Here is a 25,280-nt window from a genome sequence, read left to right as displayed (position 1 = left end):
TCCTCACCCCGTTTTCTGTATATATATATATATATATATATATATATATATATATATATATGTGTGTGTGTGTGTGTGTGTGTGTGTGTGTGTGTGTGTGTGTATATATATATATATATATATATATATATATATATATATATATATATATATATATATGGTTGGCTAACCAAGAAAGTGGTACATAAAAAGGTCTATAATTGATTAATAGTTTTATGCTTCTCTGGGGAAATGATTGCAACAAATATTGTGTTACCGGGTAGTAAGGACTTGAAAATGTTTTTAAAATGGAGAAGGAAAGATTGAGTGATTGGGACTACCGTGAAGCTGCTTGCCTTATTTTATCAACAAAGTTTTCTTAAACCCTTTTAACTAGGGCTTTAGCTGCCCATTTACTACCTAGTGGGTAAAAAACACAAACTCCAAAACTGAGCAGACATAAAGGAGGAATCAGTAGGAGCCTTTGGTTCAAGGTTTAAAATACCCACAGAATATTTGTAGGAAGCTTTCTCATTCTAAGTAGGTCAGACTATTGGTCCATTGAGGTCAATATCACTGATTCTGACAGGCAGTGGCTCTCCAGGATCTCAGTCTAAAGTCTTTCCCTTCACACAGCTGCTATTTGATCCTTTTTTGAGATTGGAAAACCCAGAATGGGACTAGGGGCTTCTTATCATGGGGTGAATTATTTGGATTGGGAGGATTCTTTGAGTTTGTGTCCTCCAATAGCTCGAATAGCCTTGTGAAGTTCATTTTCCTTGATCGAGATGAAGGCTTGGACTTCCTTCCCATTTTAACATTCTTGGACTTCTTTCCCTTATTCGTGAGTCGCTTCCCCTTTAAGGGCGGGTTCTTAGGAACGGGTAGATTTTCTGCTAAATCTGATTTGGACCTAGTTGTTTTCTTTTCCCCACCATCGGCCTGAATTTTGTTTTCCTTTGTCCTGTTGTCGTTTGGCATGTTACAGAAAACTTCGTGGTATTGCAAAGAAAACTTTGTGGTATTGTCAGCTTTGGGTTTGAAGTAGTACGAGATTTTTGCCTGCTTACCTCTTATGGGGGGTTCGGCAGCTTGCATAAGGGGAATTCCCAGTTCTTTACAGCTCTGCCTTGTGAGCACCATCTCACAAGTGTGCTCTCGGCCAGTTCCTCTCCTTTCGAGATAGGGCGTCTGCCTTTGTCGCCATCTTGCCCGCTCCAATCCCGATTAATAGTTTTATGTTTTTCTGGGGAAATGATTACAACAATTATTGTGTTAGTAAGGACTTTAAAATGTTTTTAAAATGGAGAAGGAAAGATTGAGTGATTGGAACTACTGTGGAGTTGCTTGCCTTATTTTATCAACAAAGTTTTCTTAAACCCTTTTAACTAGGGCTTTAGCTGCCCATTTACTGCCTAGTGGGTAAAAAACAACAACACCAAAACTGAGCAGAGATAAAAGAGGAATCAGTAGGAACCTTTGGTTCAAGGTTTAAAATCCCTTAAATACCCACAGAATATTTGTAGGAAGCTTTCTCATTCTAAGTACAGGGTAGGTCAGACTATTGGTCCATTTAGGTCAATATCACTGATTCTGACAGGCAGTGGCTCTCCAGGATCTCAGTCTAAAGTCTTTCCCTTCACACAGCTGCTATTTGATCCTTTTTTGAGATTGGAAAACCCAGAATGGGACTAGGGGCTTCTGCATGAAAATACATACTACTGAGCTACATTCTCTCCTTGTGAACACTTGTAATAATTTCTTTTTCACTGAATGCTCCAGATTGCCATCTTCGGATGTCTCAATGGGCCAGCGGAAAGGATTCATGTTGCTACAGAAGTTGGTAAGGATTTTATTTTGTTGCAAAGCATACATATCATTTTTAATAAAGAAGCATATGCATAAAATGAATACTTTTTTAAAAGAAATTTTGTGGTACAATATAAAGATTAATGTACAATACGATGTCATTACACGATTTAGTATCACAAGTGTGTTTAAAGTACTTGGGTTCTTTTAACAAAAAATTATTCAATCAAAGATAACAGAAAGAGGACTTGGCCAACCCCAAGCCATAGTGGGATGGAATGGGCAGAAAGAGACATAAGAGGTGTCCTCAAAAAACTAGAGCATCTGATGCCCAATGTATTTTTCACAGATATAAAGACCACCACAAGTGCCAAGAACAGCAAAGCCACCATATTAAACCCTAAAGATTCTTATTGCATTGGAGATCCCTTGATAGTTCGACTGGATTTGTACAACCACTTGGGGAACAGAAAGGAGTACGGAGGAGACTTCTTACAAGCGAGGATCTACTCTTCGAGCCTTAAAGCCGGAGCATCTGGGCATATTGAGGACCATGGGAATGGGACGTACCTGGTCAATTTCACTTTATTTTGGGAGGGCAAAGTCAGAGCATCTCTCCGGCTCATCAATCCCAGTGAAGGAGTTTCTGCACTGTGGGCTGCGAGGAAGAGAGGCTACAACAAAATAGGTTTCAGGGGCAGGTTTTTAAAAGGAACATTGAATGTCTTCGGCGACTGTGGTTTTAATATAGCAGCAAAAGAAGAACTATGTGAGTATCTGGACAGGAGAGACAAGGAGTCCTTCTACTGCGTGAAACCAAAGAATGTGTCATGTGAAGCTCTTGTTTCACTGAAGTCCCACAACAAGCCCGTCTCATACCGTATCTCACAGCCCTGGAAAAGAGACTTTTTTGACAGGTATGTTCTTTTCTGTTCAATATGCAAATATCTTACCTGAGAACAGTTCTGAACTGTGCACTTGTGCTCCTGAGCAATCGGAAGGCATCAGAAAAATGCCTGAGATGGATGAGTATTAACAGAAACCTTCCCAAAAATTGGCTGAGAACAAAGTTTGCACAGAGGTGCTTTTTCAGCTGTGCTTGCCATAACTGGGTAAACATTTCCCTTATTTCACTTTCACTGAGACCCAGGGATTTCTTTCTTTCTTCTTTTTCTTCAGTTCAGCAATCCTTTTCTGTGGCCTGAACATTTAATTCACTTCTATTCCGCTCTTCATCCGAGGATCACAGGGCAGTTTACAATATGAAAACCTAAAATTACATAACATAGTAACAACAACCCCGCAACATCCATCTTCCAGACATTATTGAATTAAATCCGTTTAGGAAACTAGTTCTGCCACCTGAAATGACTGCCTTGCCTAGCCTCGTGGGCAAGTCCTGCTTCTTCCTTGCCGCCAGATGCAAGAGAATAGACTAGTCATTCAGAAATAAATAGCTCAGTATCTTCTGAGAGGTCAATGAACAAAAAAAGTTGGATTAATTCTATGTCTGTTCCCACATTAGCCCTGAAATATCTTGACAGCCATGGAGCTGGGAAGCACCGGAATTTGATCGCTGTGGACATGGCGAGAAACATCCAAATTCAGTGGAAAAAACACAACCACCCCTTGGTCACTGCTCTTGAGTATATGGTAAGAGATCATAACTACGTCGCTCGGGAGATTGACCTGGTGGCAGGTGACAAAGACACAGTGGTTGTCATCGGTCTGGGCCAGCACTTCCGCCCCTTCCCCATCGAGCTCTTCATCCGAAGGGCAATCAATGCCCGGGGAGCCATCCAGCGCCTTCTCCTGAGGAGCCCAGATACAAAAGTCATAATCAAAGCAGAGAACACCCGGGAGATGTCAATAGAACAGGAAGTATTTACGGACTTCCATGGCTATGCCCAGTACCTTGTGCTAAAGGACATTTTTCGGGATCTGAAGGTGGGTTTCGTTGATGCCTGGGACATGACAGTTGCTTACGGCATGAACATACTTCACCCACTAGATCACGTGGTTGGAAATCAGATTGATATGTTTTTAACTTACATATGTTAAAGCACTAAAGCAAAGAGGAAGCAGAGAACTATGGGTCAGAAAACGTATCAATGAAAGATATGGAACACTTTATTTAAATAGTGCACTTAGATATTTGGCTCCACTGAATTTCCCTAAATACTTTTCTAGCCGTGTATCATTTTCAAATAGTGCCTGTTGAGATGCTTCTGGGAAGCTGCCTGGGATAGGGAGAATAATTGGTGTGGTTTTCTACTGCACAAATATTTCTGTCAGGTAGGAGCAGACTCTTATATCTCATAGGCCATCACCCCAGTTTTGGCTCAGGGATGGCTTTGGGGTACATAACACAGTCTACTATGGTGAAAGAGTAAGAAGATCCACTTCTCCACACTTTGAAGAATGTTGTACATTTCTATTTGGTCCCTTTCCCCCATTTTATAAAAGTAGCCGCAGATGTAACCTTTCTTCGACTTGATCAATTTGGTTGCCCTTTTCTGAAACTTTTTCAACTCCACAACATAATTTTTTGAGGTGAGGTGACCAGTCCTCCAAGTGTGGTCAGATGCAATGGTTTGTATAAATATTTTGTTATTTATTTATTAAATTTACATTTACATTCATCTGAAGATGTAATGGCGGTTCACAAGATAATGGCCTCATGATAGTGGCCTCTCTGCTTTCAAATAAGAGATGAAGATACCTAACATGCCATTCCCCTTTTTCACAACTGCCACACACTGAGTCAGTCTTCATCAAGCTATTCACCATGGTCCTGCCATAGTCCAAAAAGATGCAGAAGTTGGCAAAGTGGTTGAGCTTCTTTGGCGCAACCAAAGCTGGATACTGAATCACCATTAGTTTGACCCCTTCTTGATTGAGGAGGGTGCACCAGTGCTTAACAGGCATTTCAAGTTGAAGGGTATAGATCAAGACTTGGGACTCAGCTAACCTAGTCAAGAAACAATGTTTTGAATGAATTGTAAACATGCAACACCAGGTGGCACTGGAGAGCAAAAAATAAAAATCTAAACGATTTTCCATAGCATTTTTTTCCTTTTAATTTCTGACTTTTTATAGCAGTTTTTTCCTGTGTGTATGTCCACCCCTAGGGTGGGGCAATTAGCTCTCTGAGGGCAGAGGGCCTTCTCAGTAGTGGCACCCACCCTGTGGAATGGCCTCCCAACAGATGTCAAGGAGATGAGAAATTATATATCTTTCAGGAGATATCTGAAGGCAACCCTGTATAGGGAAGCTATGTGAGGTTTAACGTTTTACCATGTTTTTTTTTTTAAAGAGATTTTTATTGATTTTCAAACAAGACATACACAAACAAGACATATAATATAACACTGTCCCTTCGTTTTCCCTCCACACACCGGTCCACTTCTGCCACCAGTAGGACCCGTGTGCTTTAAGAATCAAAGGGGTCCAATTGTGAATTGAGTTCTGCTTCCCCCCTCCCTCCTCCCTCCATATCCCCCCCCCCTGCCACTGAGAGAACAGGGAGGAAGGAGTTATGGGGATCTGCATCCCCCAACTCTTTCATAATCATATTAACAAACCTAGAAGAAAAAGAAAGAAAAGAAAAACAAAAGGGAAATTGGGAAGAGTTCAAACTTCCCAGTTCTTATTATTTTAACATCTTAATTGTGACTCCCTCGATAGTCTTCCTCATGGTTTTCCTAGCAAGTTCTGATTACTTGTGGCGAATTTTCCAACTCAGTTTCAAATCTTAATCTTATAATATTAACTCAATCCTCCTCCTTTTTCATGCTGCCCTCCCACAGGTCCCCTCCTGCCACAAGAGGAACCTGCAGGTTTTCGAAATCTTGGCATGACAATGGAAATCTTGGCATGACAATTTCGAAATCTTGGCATGACAATGGAAATGCTGAACCAATTGGGGGAAAAAGACTTAGGGAGAGGAGATGGAATGTAAAAAAGAAAGGGAAAAAAAGTTATGTTTCCTTAAGGGAGTATAAGAATGGTTTGGAAAGAATTTTTAAGTTACTGTAAATTATTGTAGGTTAAGTGAGGTGTTTAGGCAGAAAGCTGCCTACCCCCCTCTCCTTACTCTGAGGCACTCAGTGGCAGGGGGTGCTCAGATGGGTGAGGAGGAAATGGAACCTTGGAAGTGCCGTTTTACCATGTTTTTATATATGGTGGAAGCCACCCAGAGTGGCTGTGGCAACCCAGTCAGATGGGTAGGGTACGAATAATAGGAAGCTAGCAACTGCCATAATTTCTTGAAACCAAGTCCCTTATTTCTTCCATTATTGCAAACTGGAGAGAAAAGGGGGAGAATGGGGCAGCAAGAAGGTTGAGGGGATCCGGGGCAGCTCCCATATGAGGAGGGATGACGTTTGGGACTATTTACTTCAGAACCAAGTGGAATAAGATAGCATTTGGTAAAACTGTGTAAGTGTTCATGGTGTGAGGAAAGTGGATAGGGAACATGAGCAGATCCTGTCTGCTGGATCAGGCCAAAGGTCCATCTAGTTCAGTAAGCAGGGATTGTATTTTTGCTGTTTTGTTTTTAATTACTTACTTGTTCATATCCTGGTACTTTATTCTGTGAACCACTCTGAAATCTTACAATGAAGGGCGCTATATAAATCTGAATGAATGAATGAATTGCAAATAGTAGCATATTTAGCAGCTCTTTGAACATTGCTATAATAAATTTTTGCCACATAATTGAAAATGCACTATTTTCTTTTCTTTCTTTTTTTGTGCTCTAGTACACATTGATTTTTGAGTTGATTTTTCAGCAATAGCTATGAACCAGAGTTGACTTTACCACAAATCATTATTTAATTCTTCTAAATACCCCCCCTTGCAATAAACATCCTGGCAGTTATTTATAAATAGAAAGCCAATTCTTTATTCAAACCATATTCATTTGGTCCATTTCATATCCCCAGTACTGTCAGAATTTCTGGGGACAGATCAGGGTTAGTGTATGTTTTTTTCTTTTTTCTATTTTTTTATTAAACAAATTTAACATACATTATCAATCAATATAGCCAAATACATTCCCCCCCCTTTTATACCCTCCCCTCCCTCCCTCTCCCACCCTCCCGAGACTTCCCTCAGCTCCCCCCTCTGGTTTGTTCGCACATGTTATTCTCTGCATATTATAAAATTGTACATATCATTGCCTTATCTATCATATGTTCTACTAATAAATTGTGGATGTTTATTCAAAACCTGCCAAGGAGTCCAGATCCTTTTGTTGTCTTTTTTAAAAAGTTTGTAAAAAGTTCCCATTCTTCTTTGAAGTCACGGTTGTCCTTCTCTCGTAGTTTATATGTCAACTTTGCCAACTTTGCATAGCTCACCAATTTTTCTTGCCACTGTTCTTTCATTGGGATTTCCTCAGTCCTCCATCTTTGTGCTAACAAGACTCTTGCTGCGGAGGGTTAGTATGTTAAATTCACCTGTGTATAGTGGCACCTAAATACTATATTAAGAGTAGATTCTTGAATCTTTGTTGAGAATGATTTCATAAGCACCTTGTTACATATTCATTCATAATTTTATTTGCATGCTGCTTTCCCACTAAAAAAACATGCTCAAAGCAGTTTACAACAAAGAAAACAGAAATGCATTTCAAAGTCAAACTCTGCAAAAACAATTTTGTAAAAATATAATTAAGCAACAGTACAATAGCATATCCTCTCCATATTTCTCCAAACCTGCAATGTGATTCCAGCACCTACTGTAGGTATGCTTAGCCCATTGGGTCCATGGTCAGGGATGATGGGAATTGTAGTTATACTGCTGTGTACACACACACACACACACACACACACACACACACACCAGAGTGGTTTACAACAATTACCTATAAAACCTATATCTATCTATCTATCTATCTATCTATCTATCTATCTATCATCTATCTATCATCTATCTATCTATCTATCTATTTATCTATCTATCTATCTAAAATAAAACAGGAATTAGCTAACTATGGTGGAAAGGGGTATTGCCTGCATAAGCCTAACAGAATAGAATAGAATAGAATAGAAATATTTTAAGGCATTTAAAAGTTGAAACAGAAGGTCATTGGCTTTGACTCCCCCTACTGGTGCCCTCCTGCCACACACCCTAGATGGATGTCAGCTGCCGTTGTTTGTTTGTTAAGCCTTTTGTTTGATTACCAGCACCCCTCTATCCATGCCTTCCCTCTGTATCAGGGAATTACTCTCCATGTCTGAGGCCCTAACTCTCCTGCCTCTTGCCACATGCATTTATAGACAGGTAGGGCTGGGAAATAAACTTCCTCTCCTGAAAGCTGGAACGTGACCAGAGGAGGGCAACCAAAATGGTCAAAGGCCTGGAAACAATGCCTTATGAGGAACGGCTTAGGGAGCTGGGTATGTTTAGTCTGGAGAAGAGAAGGTTAAGGGATGATATGATCGCCATGCTCAAATATACAAAAGGATGTCATATAGAAGAGGGTAAAAGGTTGTTTTCTGCTGCTCCAGGGAAGCGGACATGGAGCAATGGATTCAAGCTACAAGAAAGAAGATTCCACCTAAACATTAGGAAGAACTTCCTGACAGTAAGAGCTGTTCAGCAGTGGAACTTGCTGCCAAGGAGTGTGGTGGAGCCTCCTTCTTTGGAGGTTTTTAAGCAGAGGCTTGACAGCCATTTGTCAGGAATGCTTTGATGGTGTTTCCTGCTTGGCAGGGGGTTGGACTGGATGGCCCTTGTGGTCTCTTCCAATTCTATGATTCTATGAAACACTTGTTGGGTTGTGGGCACTGCCGGTCAGTGATGGACCAATGGCCTGACCTGGTATAAGGGAGATTTATGTGGCCTTAAAAACACTGTATGCAACTCACGCTCACAACTAAAACCAGAGGCACCTGTGTTCATTGTGCCCAGAGGCAAGCCCAACATTACACTCTTAAATATGGTAGCCTTTTGTTGGGAAAAATGTCTGTCCTTGGTTCAAATATGTTTAGATGCCTTTTCCCAGAGCTGGGGGATAAGCCTATCTGAACCATATGCCAGCTGGGAATATGGGCTACCACCCACTTAGTCTTTTAGCTCTGTAAAGGATTTAGGAAACAAACGAGAAGGAAGTGAAAGATAAGACATAGGACTATAAGAAAACAAAGCTGTAATTTGTGTATTCTTAGACTGTGGATTGTTGTTGTAATTTTAATTTCAATTTATGCATGAGAGATAAACAAATAAAGCTAACCGGAAATAATGAATCTTAAAACAATAACTTGGAACGTGAACGGTTTCAATCTGAAACATAAAAGAAATAAGATAGAACACATCCTGTACAGTAATACCTCGGGTTACGAACGCGATCCATTCCGGAACGCAGTTCATAACCCGAATAGTTCATAAACCGAACGCGATGGGCGCCGCCATTTTGCGCATGTGCAGATCGCGCGAACGCGCGCCGCTTCTGCGTACGCGCGCGCGGCGAAAACACTTCCGGGTTCGCGCAGTTCGTAACCCGAACTGTTCGCAAACCGAGGTGGTCGTAACCCGAGGTACGACTGTATAAACAAAAGCTGGACTTAATATGCCTACATAAGGGGTATCGGCTGACAAAAAGAAGAAAAGGGGAGTGGTAATATATGCAAAACCCCATTTAGACCCTAAATTGATCTATAAAGATACTGAGGGCAGAATAGTGATTATTAAAATTACCACATGTGGACAGAACTTAATAATGGTAGGCATTTACGCTCCGAACGAAAAAAAGAGCAAATTTTACCAAGCATTGGAAGGAATACTAACAGATTATGTAGGGGGAAAGGTCATGTTAATGGGGGATCTAAATGGGGTGGTAGCCCTGGAATGGGATAGAACTCCTAAGGTTTCAAAGAAAAAACAGATGAAATTACCAAATACCTTCTTTTCGCTAATAGACTTACTAAATCTAGAAGATACATGGAGAAGCCAAAACCCCTTTAGGAAAGACTTTACGTTTTTCTCGTATCCCAACAATACAGCAGGTAGAATAGACGCTATTTGGGTTACAAAAGACTTAACCCCTAGTATATATGAAACGGACATTCAACCAAGAACAATATCTGATCATAGTGCTGTAATGGTGTGGTTTAAAGGGGGAAGGAAAAAATGGCAAGATGGAGATAAAATGAAATGCTATTAAAAGATGAAAAAGTAATAGAAAAAGCTAAAATAAAGAATATTTTGAATTTAATCTTAAAGAAGGTATAAACATAAATACAGTATGGGACACTGGAAAAGCGGTTATTAGGGGTTTCTTTATACAGCAAAATGTGATTAGAAGGAAGCGGAAGGAGAAGAAAATCCAAGAATTGACAGAAGTAATTAGGAAAAAAGAGAAACAGTTATATCAAAAGCCAGAAGATGAGGAGATAAAGAGAGATATTAAAATATTACAGTCACAGTACTCTATGCTAGTCAACGAGGAGATATAAGTGAAATTAAGATTTATGATACAGGTAGGTAGCCGTGTTGGTCTGAGTCGAAGCAAAATAAAAAAATTCCTTCAGTAGCACCTTAAAGACCAACTAAGTTTTTATTTTGGTATGAGCTTTCGTGTGCATGCACACTTCTTCAGATACACTTGAAACAGAAGAGATTTATGAAATAGCAATACTTTGACCAAGCTAACAAGCCAGGGAAACTTCTGTCCTGGCAGCTTAAAAAGAGAGAAGCGGAAAGAATAATCAATAAAATTAAAATTGAAGACCAAATTATTACAAATCCCAAAGAAATTGAAAAAAAGATTTTCAGAATTTTATGCCGAACTATATAAGGAAGGGGACGAAACTGATGATACAATTAAAGAATATTTAAGGCAAAACCACCTGACAGAAATATCTAAAGAACAAAGGGAAAGTCTGAATGGTCCGGTTTCAATATTTGAAATACAGAAGGCCATTAAAAATGCCAAAAGTGGGAAATCACCAGGGCCGGACGGCCTCCCGGCTGCCTATTATAAGACCGTAGAAGACATAATATCAACCCCCCTTAAGGATGTTGTGAACAACATCCTGAAGGGAGGTATAATGCCGGAAACGTGGAAAGAGAGTTATATTACACTAATCCCAAAGCAAGGAATGGATCATCAAGTAATGGCCAACTTTAGACCGATATCACTGTTAAATAACGATTACAAACTATTTGCGTATATTCTTGCTGAAAGGATTAGGAAAATTCTTCAAGAAATTATTCATACGGACCAAGCAGGGTTTCTGCCTGGAAGAAAAAATCAAAATAATATTAGGAATGTAATAAACTTATTGGAGTACCTAGATCTAAAAATTGATAAACCAGCAGCCTTCATGGCAGTTGATGCAGAAAAGGCCTTTGACTGGGTGTCCTGGAAATTCATGTTTAATACGATCCAGCAGATGGGGTTTGGAGATAAGATCTGTAATGGCATAAAGGCAATCTATACGAAGCAAAAGGCAAAAATCATCTGAAATGGTAATGTCTCCCAGGAATGCAAAATTAATAAAGGGACAAGGCAGGGATGCCCTCTGTCCCCGTTGATTTTTATTCTGATAATGGAAATATTGAATAATGCAATCAGGAAAGAAAAGAACATCAAAGGAATTGTTTTAGGGAAGAACTGCTACAAGTTAAGGGCCTTTGCAGATGACTTGCTAATAACAACAGAGGAGCCAAAACAGAGTCTTCTAAAAACTTTGGAGATTATGGAGAAATATGGCAAGGTATCTGGGTTTAAATTGAACTACAATAAAACTAAAATATTAGTCAAAAATATCTCACAGACTGAAAAGGATGAAATCGAAAAAACAACACAGTTGAAAATATGCACTAAACTAAAATACCTAGGTATTTGGCTGACTGCTAAAAACATTAACCTCTTTGAAGATAACTATAAAAGGTGCTGGACAGAGATTTAAAAAGATCTTATAACTTGGAACAAACTAAAACTGTCTTTTTTGGGACGGATTTCAACAATTATATCAAATGTTTTACCCAAGCTAGTGTTTCTATATCAAACAATCCCAGTTCTAAACAAGACTACGTGCATTGATGAATGGCAAAAAGAATTGTCTAAATTTCTATGGGCCAGTAAGAGACCAAGAATTAAGCATAAAATCTTAATAGATACTATATTATGAAGTGGCATGCTTTTCTTGGCTAAGAGAATGGTTTTTACTTCAAGATACTGAGCTATTAGATTTGGAAGGGCACGATTTATGGTATGGTTGGCATGCCTATTTACACTATGACAAATATAGAGTGCATAAGAACTTTACCGGTCACATAGTGAGGAACGTGTTGTTTAAGACCTGGGAGAAATATAAAAAATTATTAGAGCCAAAGACTCCAAACTGGATATCTCCTGCTGAGGCAAACACAGTTAAGAGAAAAAATATGAATACAAACTGGCTGACATATAATTCACTGTTAATAACAGAGGAAGGGAAGATCAAATTACGAAATTATGAAGAACTAAAAGACCAGCTAGGGGGATGGCTGGAATACCATCAACTGTATAGGACCCTACAACAAGATAAAAAAAATGGATTTGCGAAAGAACCATCGAAATTGGAATTGGAACTAATAAAAAATAAATCTAAAATAATTACGAAAGCATACCACCTACTTTTGGAATGGGAGGTAAAAGAAGAGGGGGTTAAATCATCAATGATCAAATGGGCCCAAGATGTTGGGCACCCAATAATGATGGATAATGATGAAAATACAACATAGGTGGTACCTCACCCCAGTGAGATTATCAAAAATGTATAAGAACATAGCAAATATATGTTGGAGATGCGGGGAAAATAATGGTGACCTATACCATATGTGGTGGCTATGCAGAAAGGTTAAAAACTTTTGGGGTCAGGTTTATGATGAGTTAAAAAAACTGTTAGGGATTACCCTTCATAAAAAGCCAGAAATCTTTTTATTGAGTATCTTAAACAAGGACATTCCAAAAAACCTAAAAGAGATTTTTCTCTATGGAACGGCTGCAGCACGTACTCTTATAGCTAAAAAATGGAAAGAAACAGAACCCCCAACAATAATTGAGTGGCAAAGCAAAGTTCAGGAATATGTTGAAATGGCCCAACTAACAAACAGTTTGAGAGGAGAATCAACAAAAATTTCAAGAAAAAATGGATTAGATACAAAGTATATGTACAAAAATATAGTAGGAATCGGCTAGTCACACCAGCATTTGAATAATCTTGAGTACGGTCTTAAATAAGTTAAATTCCGATGAAGATACAGTTAAGCAAGAGTATATGGGGAAAGGTAAAGATACAGTGGACTGAGTTGAAACATGCTCCCAGAAATGATTGGATCATACCTTCGGGTTTGATAGGAAGTCACAGAAGGGTTATATGTATTGTAAAAGTGGGGAAACTAAGGGATGTTGTACTTTAAAATTTATTAGTATTATTCTATATGATATTTTATTTGTATGAGTTTGTTTAGTTAAAAAAATTATTTGGTATTGATTTCTTTTTGTCTTGTCAAATAAGTTTAGGTAATCTGTTGTAAAGTGATGTAAACGGAAACAATTTTTGTATTTTTTTTTTAGGTATTTTATTTTTGGAATGATATAATAAAGGTTTTTTTCTGTTTCAGCTCTGTAAAGTGAAATCTCTCTTGCTCTTGCTCTCCCTAGTGAGAGGTTTAAGCCTGCTTGTCCATCACAGCATGTTTCTCTCCTCTGGCCCTCCCCTTCTCCCATGGCCCAACCTACCCAAGGCAAATTCCTCTCAGCAAAGCAAGGGGAAGAGAAACAAATACCAGCCTGCCTATCCTGGATCTCACCTTTTGCAGCTGGCATCAGGGAGGACAGAGTGCAAGCAAGAAGGGAGGAGGTGAGAGACAGAGAGGAGGGCATGGAGGAGGCTGGAGGAGGAGGTTGGTGAGTAAGAGGTTAACTGGGCTCAGGGTCAGGGCAGGATCCAAGTCCAAAACTCTTCTCCATCCCTTGTGGAACATGTAGGAAGAGAAACCTGCACATTTTCAGTAGGGGTTGGAAATGCAATTCAGCTATTCTATTGTGGCCTTAATTCCAATGATCACCTTTAAGCTGGTTTTCCTTGTGACATGCCCTTGCCCACCCAGCAGGGGGGTGGGGTAAAGAGAGGGGTAAAAACACTCTGGAGGAGCCCAGGAAACATCACAACGTCCTTTTTCCTGTCTTCTCACCTGGAACCTCTCCATACGGTATAGGGAAGGAAGACTTCTTTTATTAGCAAGATATGCAAAACCAGCAAGATACATTCAGGGCTTTGCCCTTTACACTTCTCCAATCCCGAGCCCCCTGGGTGTTGCCTAGTTATCTACGCAACTTGCTCCACCATATCATGTTCCCATTACAGGGGGAAATGAGCAATACCTTTGCAAAGGAGGTAAAGGTTAGGGCACAGAAAACTGCTGAGGAGACAAAAGGTCAAGGAGTGGGCATGGTGGCTAGACAGCTGTGGCTTGTCTTATGCTGCGGGGGAGGGTGTGCCCTCACCCTGCGATGCCATCCCTTACAATTAGGGTGGCATGACAACCCTAATATAATTTTGCCAGTGATAGGCTTCAAGCGACTCGACCATGAATCAGAATGAGCTTGAACAAGTTTAGATTACATAAGCCAGTGTTTCTCAACCAGTGTGCCTCCAGATGTTTTGGGACTACAACTCCCATCATCCCTAGCTAGCAAGACCAGTGGTCAGGAATGATGGGAGTTGTAGTCCCAAAACATCTGGAGGCACACTGGTTGAGAAACACTGACATAAGCAACCCTAATATCATGAGAGGATTAGCAGAATTCTGAATAAAACACCCCCTAAGTTTGAAAAAGGCGAAGGCTTGGGGTGTCAGTGTCGTCGTCATTTTACAACATTAGACTTCATATTCTTTCCTGTATGACGCTGCCCAGCATTAAGATGCTTGCTGGCTCCCTTAAAATTTCCTTAAATGTACCTTTCATAGCTGTCCTCTTTGTTTTCCTCTTGATCACATTTCAAGGCACCCTACAGTTAAGTGAGTTCAACTTTGATTTGCAAACATATTAATAGAGAAGGTAAAATATAAGAGCAGTTTCCAGTAATTGAAAAAGGCATTACCATCTATGTTTTTCCTTGTTCTTCCTTGTCTTTCGCTGCCATGGACTCTTTTAATATTATCTTCCTCTTCTCCCTTCTGTCTTCTTGTTCAGTTTTTAAGGCATTAAGCAACTCCTTTGCTTCTCTGTTATTGGTAGCAGTTAGGGGAGTGCCATGCTGCAACGCTATTAATTTAAAGGGCAATTCCCTTCTCTGATTTTTCAAAGTTCCTGCCTTTTTCACAGCGTTTCACTGCTGAGATCCTGAAAGATCCAGATTTCTACTCCTTCCCAGGTTAAATTAGGTGCATTGCGAGTCATTCTCACAATGCTATGTTTCGTTTGGAAATGATGAGATTTAATTACTATGTCTCTGGGACATTAATTTTAGGTGGGCTTGGGGCCAACTCCCCATGGGACCATCCCTTGGGTGTCTTCCACCAAGGATGTTTAATAATAGGGAATTTATGCCTAGCCTGCCAAAATGGGATTTTTGCTTTGCTTTATTAATAAATAATGTAATACATATAGAAAATGCCTAATAGGAAATGCCTAATATGGTGATGTGACTAAACTGCAGGAAAAGAAGAAGTAATCTTTAAAAGGACAAACAGAAGGGTGATGCCAATGCTTATTGGTTTATTTTGCTGCAATATATGAATTTGTAATGCCTAATGCTACCTGGAAAAAGTATATAAACACTCAGCACTATTGTTCGGGGTCCAGACCTTTGGAGTTCTGGGCCTATTGCTGTCAGCAATAAAAACTTTCAATTTCTCCACAACCGCATCTGTGATCCTGGAGAAACCACTGAACTAAGGTTCCCAGGTTCCACGCTACAGATCCTCCTTAGAGGGGTGGTTTGATTTTTGTGGCATTAAAGCCTCTCTTCTTCATCCACTGCTAGGCCTGAAATCTTTAGATTAGCTCAGAGCTTTCCAAATTTTTCAGGTTGGTGACACACTTTTTGGACATGCATCATTTCACGACACAATCATTCAGTTTTACTAGCAAACCATAGAATCATAGAGTTGGAAGAGACCACAAGGGCCATCCAGTCCAACCCACTGCCAAGCAGGAAACTCCATCAAAGAATTCTTGACATATGCCTGTCAAGCCTCTGCTTAAAGACCTCCAAAGAAGGAGACTCCACCACACTCCTTGGTAGCAAATTCCACTGCTGAACAGCTCTTACTGTCAGGAAGTTCTTCCTAATGTTTAGGTGGAATCTTCTTTCTTGTAGTTTGAATCCATTGCTCCGTGTCCACTTCTCTGGAGCAGCAGAAAACAACCTCTCTCCCTCCTCTATATGGCATCCTTTAATATATTTGAACATGGCTATCATATCACCCCTTAACTTTCTCTTCTCCAGGCTAAACATACCCAGCTCCCTAAGCCGTTCCTCATAAGGCATCCTTTCCAGGCCTTTGACCATTTTGGTTGCCCTCTTTTGGACACGTTCCAGCTTGTCAGTATCCTTTTTGAACTGTGGTGCCCAGAACTGGACACAGTACTCCAGGTGAGGTCTGACCAGAGCAGAATACAGTGGTACTTTTACTTCCCTTGATCTAGACACTATACTCCTATTGATGCAGCCCAGAATTGCACTGGCTTTTTTAGCTGCTGCATCACACTGTTGACTCATGTCAAGTTTGTGGTCTACCAGGACTCCTAGATCCTTTTCACAGGTACTGCTCTCAAGCCAGGTGTCTCCCATGTCCTGTATTTGCGCCTTTCATTTTTTTTGCCCAAGTGTAGTACTTTACATTTCTCCTTGTTAAAATTCATCTTGTTTGCTTTGACCTAGTTGTCTAATCTGTTAAGGTCATTCTGAAGTATGATTCTGTCCTCTGGGGTATTAGCCACCCCTCCCAATTTGGTGTCATCTGCAAACTTGCTCAGGATGCCCTCAAGCCCATCATCCAAGTCATTGATAAAAATGTTAAATAAGACTGGGCCCAAGGCAGAACCCTGTGGCATCCCACTAGTCACTACTCTCCAGGATGAAGAGGAGCCATTGATGAGCACCCTTTGGGTTCGGTCAGCAAGCCAGTTACAAATCCACTGAATGGTAGCATTGTCTAGCCCGCATTTTACCAGCTTCTTTACAAGAATATCATGGGGCACCTTGTCAAAGGCCTTGCTGAAATCAAGATAGGCTACATCCACAGCGTTCCCTTCATCTACCAGGCTTGTAATTCTGTCAAAAAATGAGATCAGATTAGTCTGACATGACTTATTTTTCAGAAACCCATGCTGACTTTTAACCAGAGGTTAAACTAACCCTTTCCAGCCCCTGGAGGACAGTGGGGAACATTTCTGCAACACACACCTACACACTGCAGCCGACACACTAACGTGTCGCAACACACAGTTTGGAAAGCTCTGGATTAGCTGATCACTATGTGAAGGAAGTTGTTAGTACTTTTTCTTTGCCCTGCTAAAGCTCTGGAGAATCTCCTTTCTTGTGCAAAATTTGAAATAGCATTATGAGAGCTAACCAGTGTTGCAAAATGATATAATTTGGTGGTGTGAGCAGATGGCCTGAACTACCATCTTGTGTACCCTGTTTCCCCTATTTTAAGACGTAGTCATAAAATAAGCCATAGCAGGATTTTTAAGCATTCAAGGAATATAAGCCATACACCGAAAATAAACCATAGTGATAGGCACAGCAGCAATGCCGGCCGCGGCAGGAGGAGGAAAAAAAAAGACATCCCCTGGAAATAAGCCATAGTGTTTTGTTTTGTTTTTAAGGAAAAATAAATATAAGACGGTGTCTTATTTTCGGAGAAACATGGTAGTTAAGGTATCGCCTGCCCCCCAACTTGCCCTGTTCATGTTGTATGTGGTAGGCTTGAAATCAAAGGTGGCAACTCATGAGGAAACCCTCCTCCTCCTTTCTCAGAGGAGACCAGAATGTATTTGGCACATACCTGGAGGCCGACAGCTTTCTTGGCCCTGGTGCTTGGAGCAGTCATCATCCTCAGCTACACCTTCCACAGAACTGACACAAAGGTAAGAATCCTCACATTTTCCCCTCCATTAAAGCTCATGTCTCTCTGGTGAAATCAATAATTCTGAAGTTGTGTGTGTAAATGCATTGTGAACATTCATCTGGTGGAACTGAAGAGTGGAGACAGTGAAGATAGTGTGCAAACTCTCACTGTTATTTCTTGTTGCAATTTTCAAGAATTTCATTTGTCGAGCGCTGAAGAAGCAGTCAGAAGCAAATGAAATGGCTGTGGATATTGGTAAGGACTTTTGCTTTTATACGCTCATAAAACATTTGTTTATTCATTCATTCATTCATTCATAAGAGTATTCCTAAACGACCAACTCAAAAAAAATAAAAAATGAAAAAAAATGATGTGCAATAAAATCACTAAAAATCATTAAATTATAAAATCATAAAATACAAAAGAAACGGCAGACATCAAATCAAATTAATTCTACAAAAATGCTTAGCAAAGCAGAAACCTTTCCATCAGGTGGTAAAATTGTGGGTGTTTCTCTAACATCAATGCAAAGGGGGTGTCCAAAATATATGCTAAAAGTCTTAGTTTGTGTGGAAAGTAAATATCAAGCAATATATCGGGGGGGAGCACACTTCTGTTGATGTAATAAAGAAAAAACAATTCAAATGTTACCTCCCCCCCCAATGATAAATGAACCCCATGTTTTTAGACATTTCTAGCACTGAAATCACAGGCAGCAGGAGCGAACTTTGGCCAATGAAAGATGGAACCCTGAGACATGCTAGAAAAGAATGGGCAAAAAATGACAAAGCAATTAAAGCTGTCCTTAGAAAACTAGACGACCTGATGCCCAGCGTCACTTTCATGGATATAAATACCACCACAAGTGCTAAGAACAGCAAGGCCACCATCTTAAACTACAAAGACTCTTATTGTGTTGGCGACCATTTGATGGTTCGACTGGATTTATACAACTACTTAGGCAAGAGGAAAGAATACGGAGGAGACTTCTTACGAGCGAGGATCTTCTCTTCAAGTCTTAGGGCTGGAGCTTCTGGGCGCATCACAGACTATAGGAATGGGACGTACCTGGTCAATTTCACTTTATTCTGGACTGGCAATGTTAAAGTATCCCTCATGCTCATCCACCCCAGCGAAGGAGTTTCAGCACTGTGGGCTGCAAGGAAGAGAGGCTACGACAAAATAGTTTTCACAGGCAAATTTTTAAATGGAACTTCAAACGTCCACATTGAATGTGGTTTTAACAAGACCACAGACACAGAACTGTGTGAGTATCTAGATGTACGAGACCGAGAGGCCTTCTATTGTGAGAAACCAAATAATGTACCTTGTGATGCTATTGTTAGCCTGAAGTCCAACAACAAGCCCATCTCCTACCTCACTGCCTTGGAACACAGCCTTTTTAACAGGTATTGTTCTTCGCTTTAGGCAGCAAAACACCTGGGGTCCCACCAGCCAATTGTTACCATTGTTATATCTCAGTTAGCAAATCAGTCACATCAATCAACAGAAAACTACTGTTTTCTGACCTGGGGGGGGGGGGATATATTGCACAGGCTATGTGTGTACCTTCCCAAAATGAATCCTGGGAACTGTAGCTTGTTAAGGGTGCTGGGGATTGTAGCTCTATAAAATTACACTTCCTAGAATTCTTTGGAGGAAGTTATGTGCTCTAGAAATGATAGCCATCTTAAATATCTCAAGGGCTGTTGTATGAAAGATGGAGCAAGCTTGTTTTCTCCTGCTCTGGAGGGTAGGACTATTACCACTATTACTTTTGCTTCCTCCAAATCAAGAGCACTCTGGGGTCAGTCTTGAGACATTTCAATGTAATATGGGGATGTGGTTGTGGCTCCATGGTAGAGCATCTGTTTTGCAAGCTGAATGTTCTAGGTTTAATCCCCAGCATCTCCCTGTAGGAGAGCTGCTGCCTGTCAATGTAGACAATATTGAACTAGATGGAGCAATGCTTTGACAGACAGCTTCCTAGGTTTCACTCACATCCTCCACAGCTGGAACACTCTGGGGTCTGTCTTAAAGAAACTCCAATATAACTTTCCATTTGCACCTAATGAGAACATGGCAATACAATAATCATCTTGCCGGAACACAACAAGAACCATCTAGCCAAGGCTTCCATAGAGGCCACTGAGGTGTGAGAACAGGGTGGGATAAAGCCCACAGCACTCTTGGTAATGGACTTATATTCCAACTTGATTTTTAATGGCCATTTTTTCTCTCATAAAGGTCCAACATTGGAGCTGAGATCCCTCAGACATTTGGGGACATTCGTGTTGTTGCCTGTGAAAGTGAGCTGGGCTTTCTGTTTATTGTCACAACTTTTGTGTGGTCTATCCAGGGGCACATCTAGGGGGTGGTGAGGCTCACCCCTGCCAAGGGGGGCGGGATGACACAAAAACCATGCCTGTTCACTCTGGCTTGAAGTGGCTAGTAGCCTTGCCCGCTTGTCCACACACTCCCTGGGCTTCTCCACTGTTCTGGACAGCCGGGCCACAAGGGACAGGGGGTGCGGATACAGCTCTTTGCCAAGGGTGCAAGAAAGCCTAGGTACGCCATCCCCTAGCATATTTTTTTCTGGGCTCAATCCAACCTAGTGACTCTGGCCCCCATCCTCCTCCCGCACCCCAACCTCTTGTGTGCTTTAGGAGATTCACAAGAAAGACTCTTTTCATTCAGCCAGACCTTTTGGATCTTGGCATCTTCTCCTTTATTTTAAGCTAAGACTTTTTGACTGCTCTCCTGCCGTCCACAGTTTTTAATTTTATCCTTTATTGCTGCTATTGTCATCAGACCCTCCGAAACCTCTTGGCATAGAAGCAGGAGGCCAAATAATTACAGTAAATAACTCCATTGCTATTCTGGTTCTTCCCCATCCTTGAAAATGATGCCAAATTCAGGGCTGGCACACAGTTTGCCAGGTACGGAATTGAGGGGCTGCAATAAAGGGATGTCCCTGCTGGTTGTCCTTCTTCCTATAGCTTGGGATCCCCGATGATTGCCAGGAGGCTGTGGGACCAGCCACACTTTCAACCCTGTTTTTTTTTCCTTCACAGTGCTGCAGTCACAGATTTCACTGGCACCTGCTTGTCTCTCATTTCCTTTTGGTAGGCATGGCGACGACCACGGCGAGCGAGAAGTGCAAGGTTGGCATGAGGTCCCCATCTCCCAGGGGCTTCGTCTGGCAGAACCAGTGGCATCCTGTGTTCTGCAACATGTCAGCTTTCCATACCTTGGATAGGATTAACACTTGCTTGAAAGAAAAGATCATTTACCTCCTGGGAGACTCAACTGTGCGGCAATGGATGGAGTATCTCACAAAGAGAGCCGATAGTACGTTCTCCCACCTAGATATAATCTCAACGTAACAAGGCTTCCAGTAACACACAGTGCCTGCTTCTGCTAACTCACAGTCCTTTCTACCCGCAAAAGAGTCACCTCCTAGTTTAAGTCTAGGGCTGTAAGAACCATATTGTTATTTTTTCTTGGTTACTACATACATACATATGATCAGAAGGTCGGAGGTTCGAATCCCCGCGACGAGGTGAGCTCCCGTTACTCGGTCCCAGCTCCTGCCAACCTAGCAGTTCGAAAGCACGTCAAAAGTGCAAGTAGATAAATAGGTACCACTACAGCGGGAAGGTAAACGGCGTTTCTGTGCGCTGCTCTGGTTTGCCAGAAGCGGTTTTGTCATGCTGGCCACATGACCCGGAAGCTGTATGCCGGCTCCCTCGGCCAATAAAGTGAGATGAGCGCCGCAACCCCAGAGTCGTCCGTGACTGGACCTAATGGTCAGGGGTCACTTTACCCTTTAAAAGAAGGGATAGGAGCACTGGGCGGGTGTGGAAGAGCATAAAAGGTTGATATATAAAAGACTTTACCAATTTACAGAGCACTCTGATATGTTCATTAAATCTGGTTTGTGGCACAGGTCATCCTCTGACAACAACAACAACAACAACAATTTATTATTTATACCCTGCCCATCTGGCTGGGTTCCCCCAGCCACTCTGAGCGGTTTCCAACAAAATATTAAAATACAGAAATTTTGACAAATTTTGAGCACTGCTGTGCAGAATCTAGCAACTTTGTATGTTGTAGTAGGACTGGTATCGGAGAGCAGCAGGGAAGTATAGAATTGCTCTGCGAGCCCTGGGTACTTATGAAGTAGTGGGGAAATCAGGCTAATACAAATGTCTCTGTAGTTGTCCTGAAACAAAATAGCACCATCAGATCCAAGAGAGTACACCAGCCATTCAGTAGAGTTTTCCCCACAAGAAGTAGTCACCTAATTTTTCTAAGGGCAATGACCAAAAAACTTGTACTGATTTTTTTCCCTCTATCCCCACATTAGCACTGAAATATCTCAAGCGCTATCCAATCAGGAAACCCGATAGACTGGTCGCAGTGGACATGGCTAGAAACATTCAAATAAATTGGAAAAAACACGGTCACCCCTATGTAGGCTCTTCTGAGTACACAGTGAAAGACCACAGCTATGTCGCTTGGGACATCGACCTTCTGGCAGGTGACAGAGACACAGCGGTTGTCATCTCCCTGGGCCAGCACTTCCGCCCCTTCCCCATTGAGCTCTTCATTCGAAGGATGATTAACATACGGGGATCCATCCAGCGCCTTCTCCTGAGGAGCCCAGATACAAAAGTCATCATCAAAGCAGAGAACACCCGGGAGATGTCAATAGACCAGGAGCGATTTGGGGACTTTCATGGTTATGCCCAATACCTTGCACTAAAGGACATTTTTCGAGATCTGAAGGTGGGCTTCATTGATGCCTGGGACATGACAGTTGCCTATGCCACAAACCTGGTTCACCCACCAGATCACGTGGTCGGGAGTCAAATTGATATGTTTTTGTCTTACATATGTTAAGGCAGTAAAATCAACCCAGAGTGAAAGCTTTAATTATGCAAAGGAAAGGATTTTGAATGGGGCAAGACTGTCAGCTAAACATGTGGAACATTTTTATCAGTTGCATTTAGAGACTTAAGGGTGTAATAAAGCACCAAAACAAATAACAGACGAAGCAGAGGATTTTGGATTGGAAAATGTAGCAATTAAGGATATGGGACACTTTATCAAATATCGGACGGATAAACTTTGTCCCATTGGGTTTCCCTTAGAATGTCAGGAGAGCCTTGCTAGGTCTTCCCAAAGATCCTTCTGGGCTAGGATCATTTCCCAACAAATCTTGTTGAGATGCTTCTGGGAAGCTATCTGGGAGAGAGAAAGAATAATTGGTTTGCCTTCCCTCTCTGCAAATATTTGCTTTGGGTAGTAGCAGCCGCTTATATTTCATGGTATGCCATTCCCATCTTGGCCCAGAGCAGGCTTTTGGACACACTACAGTGCCGGATTTACATATAAGCTAAACAAGCTATAGCTTAGGGCCCCACTCTCTTGGGCCCCCCCAAAAAAATTAAAGAGGAAAAAAACTGGATGTACATTTCCAAAATATAAGATTAAAAAGAAAGAAATAAAACCTACATGCAGCAACAGTGTTTTGTGTTGTGTAGGCTCCTGTGGTGTAAGTAATGGGCCCCGTCTGCTAGCCTGCTCCCTAAAATATCACTGGTTTGCTCATTTCTATATACAGTGGTACCTTGGTTCTCAAACTTAATCCATTCTGGAAGTATGGTCCAAAACCAAAGCATTCCAATCATTGCCAATCATTGATAAGATGGACTGCTTTAAAGAATGGCAAAAGGTGCTCTCGAAAATTATATGGCAGGGGGAAAAACCCAGAATTAAATATAAGATTTTAACTGATAGTCAAGACAGAGGGTTTTTTTCCCCTGCCTGACCTAAAGATATATTATGAAGCAGCTGCAATTTGCTGGATGAAAGAATGGTTTATGTTGGAAAATACTGATGTATTAGATTTGGAAGGCTACGACAATGCATTTGGCTGGCATGCATATCTGTGGTATGATAAAGTGAAGGTTCACAAAGGCTTTAAGAATCATATAATTAAAAAATCATTGCATAATGTTTGGATTAGATATAAAGATCTGTTAGAAAGAAAAACACCTAAATGGATTTCACCTTTGGAGGCTAAAGCTCATAAAAGATTGAATATGGAAACCAGTTGGTTAAAATATAGGGCTATTTTGATAGAAGAAGGAGACCAATTCAAGTTAAAAACATATGAACAGCTGAAGAATAAGCTTGATGATTGGCTCCAATATTATCAGATCAATGAAGTATTTAAATTGGAAAGGAAAATTGGCTTTCAATTAGAGAAGTCAAAGTTGGAAACAGAATTGTTAGAACCAAAAACAAAAATACTTTCCAGAATGTACAGGTATAAGTTATTGCTTGAGTAGCATACGAAAGATGAACAAACAAATTTTTTTACAATATTGTGGGCAAAGGATGTGGGACATAATATTTTGATGGAAGATTGGGAAAGATTATGGAAACAGAATTTGAAATTTACTGCGTGTCATCTTTTAAGAGAAAATATAATGAAGATGATGTATAGATGGTATCTTACACCAGTTAAACTAGCTAAGATCTATCATAATCATGATAACAAATGTTGGAAATGTAAGAAAGAGGAAGGATCTTTTTATCATATGTGGTGGACTTGCCCACTAGTAAGGGATTTCTGGGAGAAGATTTATAATGAACTAAAGAGAGTGTTGAAAACATAGCTGCCAAGTTATCCCTTTTTTAAAGGGATTTTCCCTTATGCTGAATACGCTTCCTCGCGAGAAAAGGGAAAACTTGGCAGCTATGGTTGAAAAACACATTTATTAAGAAACCAGAATCCTTTCTATTGGGTATAGTTGGAAAAGAGATTCCCAAGAAAGACGTAATTTTTTTTCTGTATGCTACAACGGCGAAAAGAGTATTATTAGCTAAGAATTGGAAGACTCAAGAATTACCAACAGTGGAAGATTGGCAAATGAAAATGATGGAATACATGGAACTGGCTGAAATGACCGGGAGACTACGTGACCGAGGAGAAGAAGCGACAGAAGAAAAGTGGAAAGATTTTAAAGTTTATTTTAAAAAATATGGTAAATTTGTATATTGAGATTAGATTTAGAAGTTCATAGAAACTGCGGGTATGAGAATTATGTTAAATAAATTGATTGTCAGCATAGGGTTAACAAGTGAACACTCAGAGCTGACTGATTTGGACGGTGGCCCAGAATTGGGGAATGCAGAGGGGGAGCAGAGTGAATTTAGAGAGATATCAGGAAACAGCTCTCCCGAAGCTCTTAATAATCCACTCGGCGTGAAGCAGAGACGGAGGGCTGGATTACAAGAAAGGGGGAGGCTGACGTCACTTAATAGAAGGAAGAAGGTGTGGTTCCCACAGAGGGATAAAGGGAGGTGGAACAACGCTGAGGACTCAGATGAGTCAT

At 40.8% G+C, this 25,280-nt stretch overlaps 1 protein-coding gene and 1 pseudogene across 1 annotated transcript; both read left to right on the top strand.

Annotated features, from left to right (window-relative positions):
• Positions 1-3,849, top strand: part of LOC118097199 (NXPE family member 1-like) — a 46,358-nt pseudogene extending 42,509 nt beyond the window's left edge.
• Positions 3,850-18,561: 14,712 nt separating this feature from the next.
• LOC118097285 (NXPE family member 4-like) lies at positions 18,562-24,999 on the top strand. Its single transcript, XM_035140020.3, has 4 exons — positions 18,562-19,277; positions 20,116-20,177; positions 20,998-21,219; positions 22,241-24,999. The coding sequence occupies exons 1-4, from the start codon at positions 18,604-18,606 to the stop codon at positions 22,774-22,776; spliced, it is 1,494 nt and encodes a 497-aa protein (XP_034995911.3). The 5' UTR covers positions 18,562-18,603; the 3' UTR covers positions 22,777-24,999.
• Positions 25,000-25,280: the final 281 nt, after the last annotated feature.

This window comes from Zootoca vivipara, chromosome 14 (genome assembly GCF_965207765.1).
Source record: "Zootoca vivipara chromosome 14, rZooViv2.hap1.1, whole genome shotgun sequence".
NCBI lineage: Eukaryota > Metazoa > Chordata > Lepidosauria > Squamata > Lacertidae > Zootoca > Zootoca vivipara.
This window is presented reverse-complemented; position numbering and strand designations above follow the sequence as displayed.

Bases quoted from the DNA above. Each gene is read 5' to 3' on its own strand.
- LOC118097285 (XM_035140020.3), top strand. From the start codon at position 18,604: ATGAAAGATGGAACCCTGAGACATGCTAGAAAAGAATGGGCAAAAAAT. The intron at 19,278-20,115 runs GTATTGTTCTTC...TCTCTCATAAAG, and splicing joins GAACACAGCCTTTTTAACAG to GTCCAACATTGGAGCTGAGA. The intron at 21,220-22,240 runs GTACGTTCTCCC...TCCCCACATTAG, and splicing joins TCTCACAAAGAGAGCCGATA to CACTGAAATATCTCAAGCGC.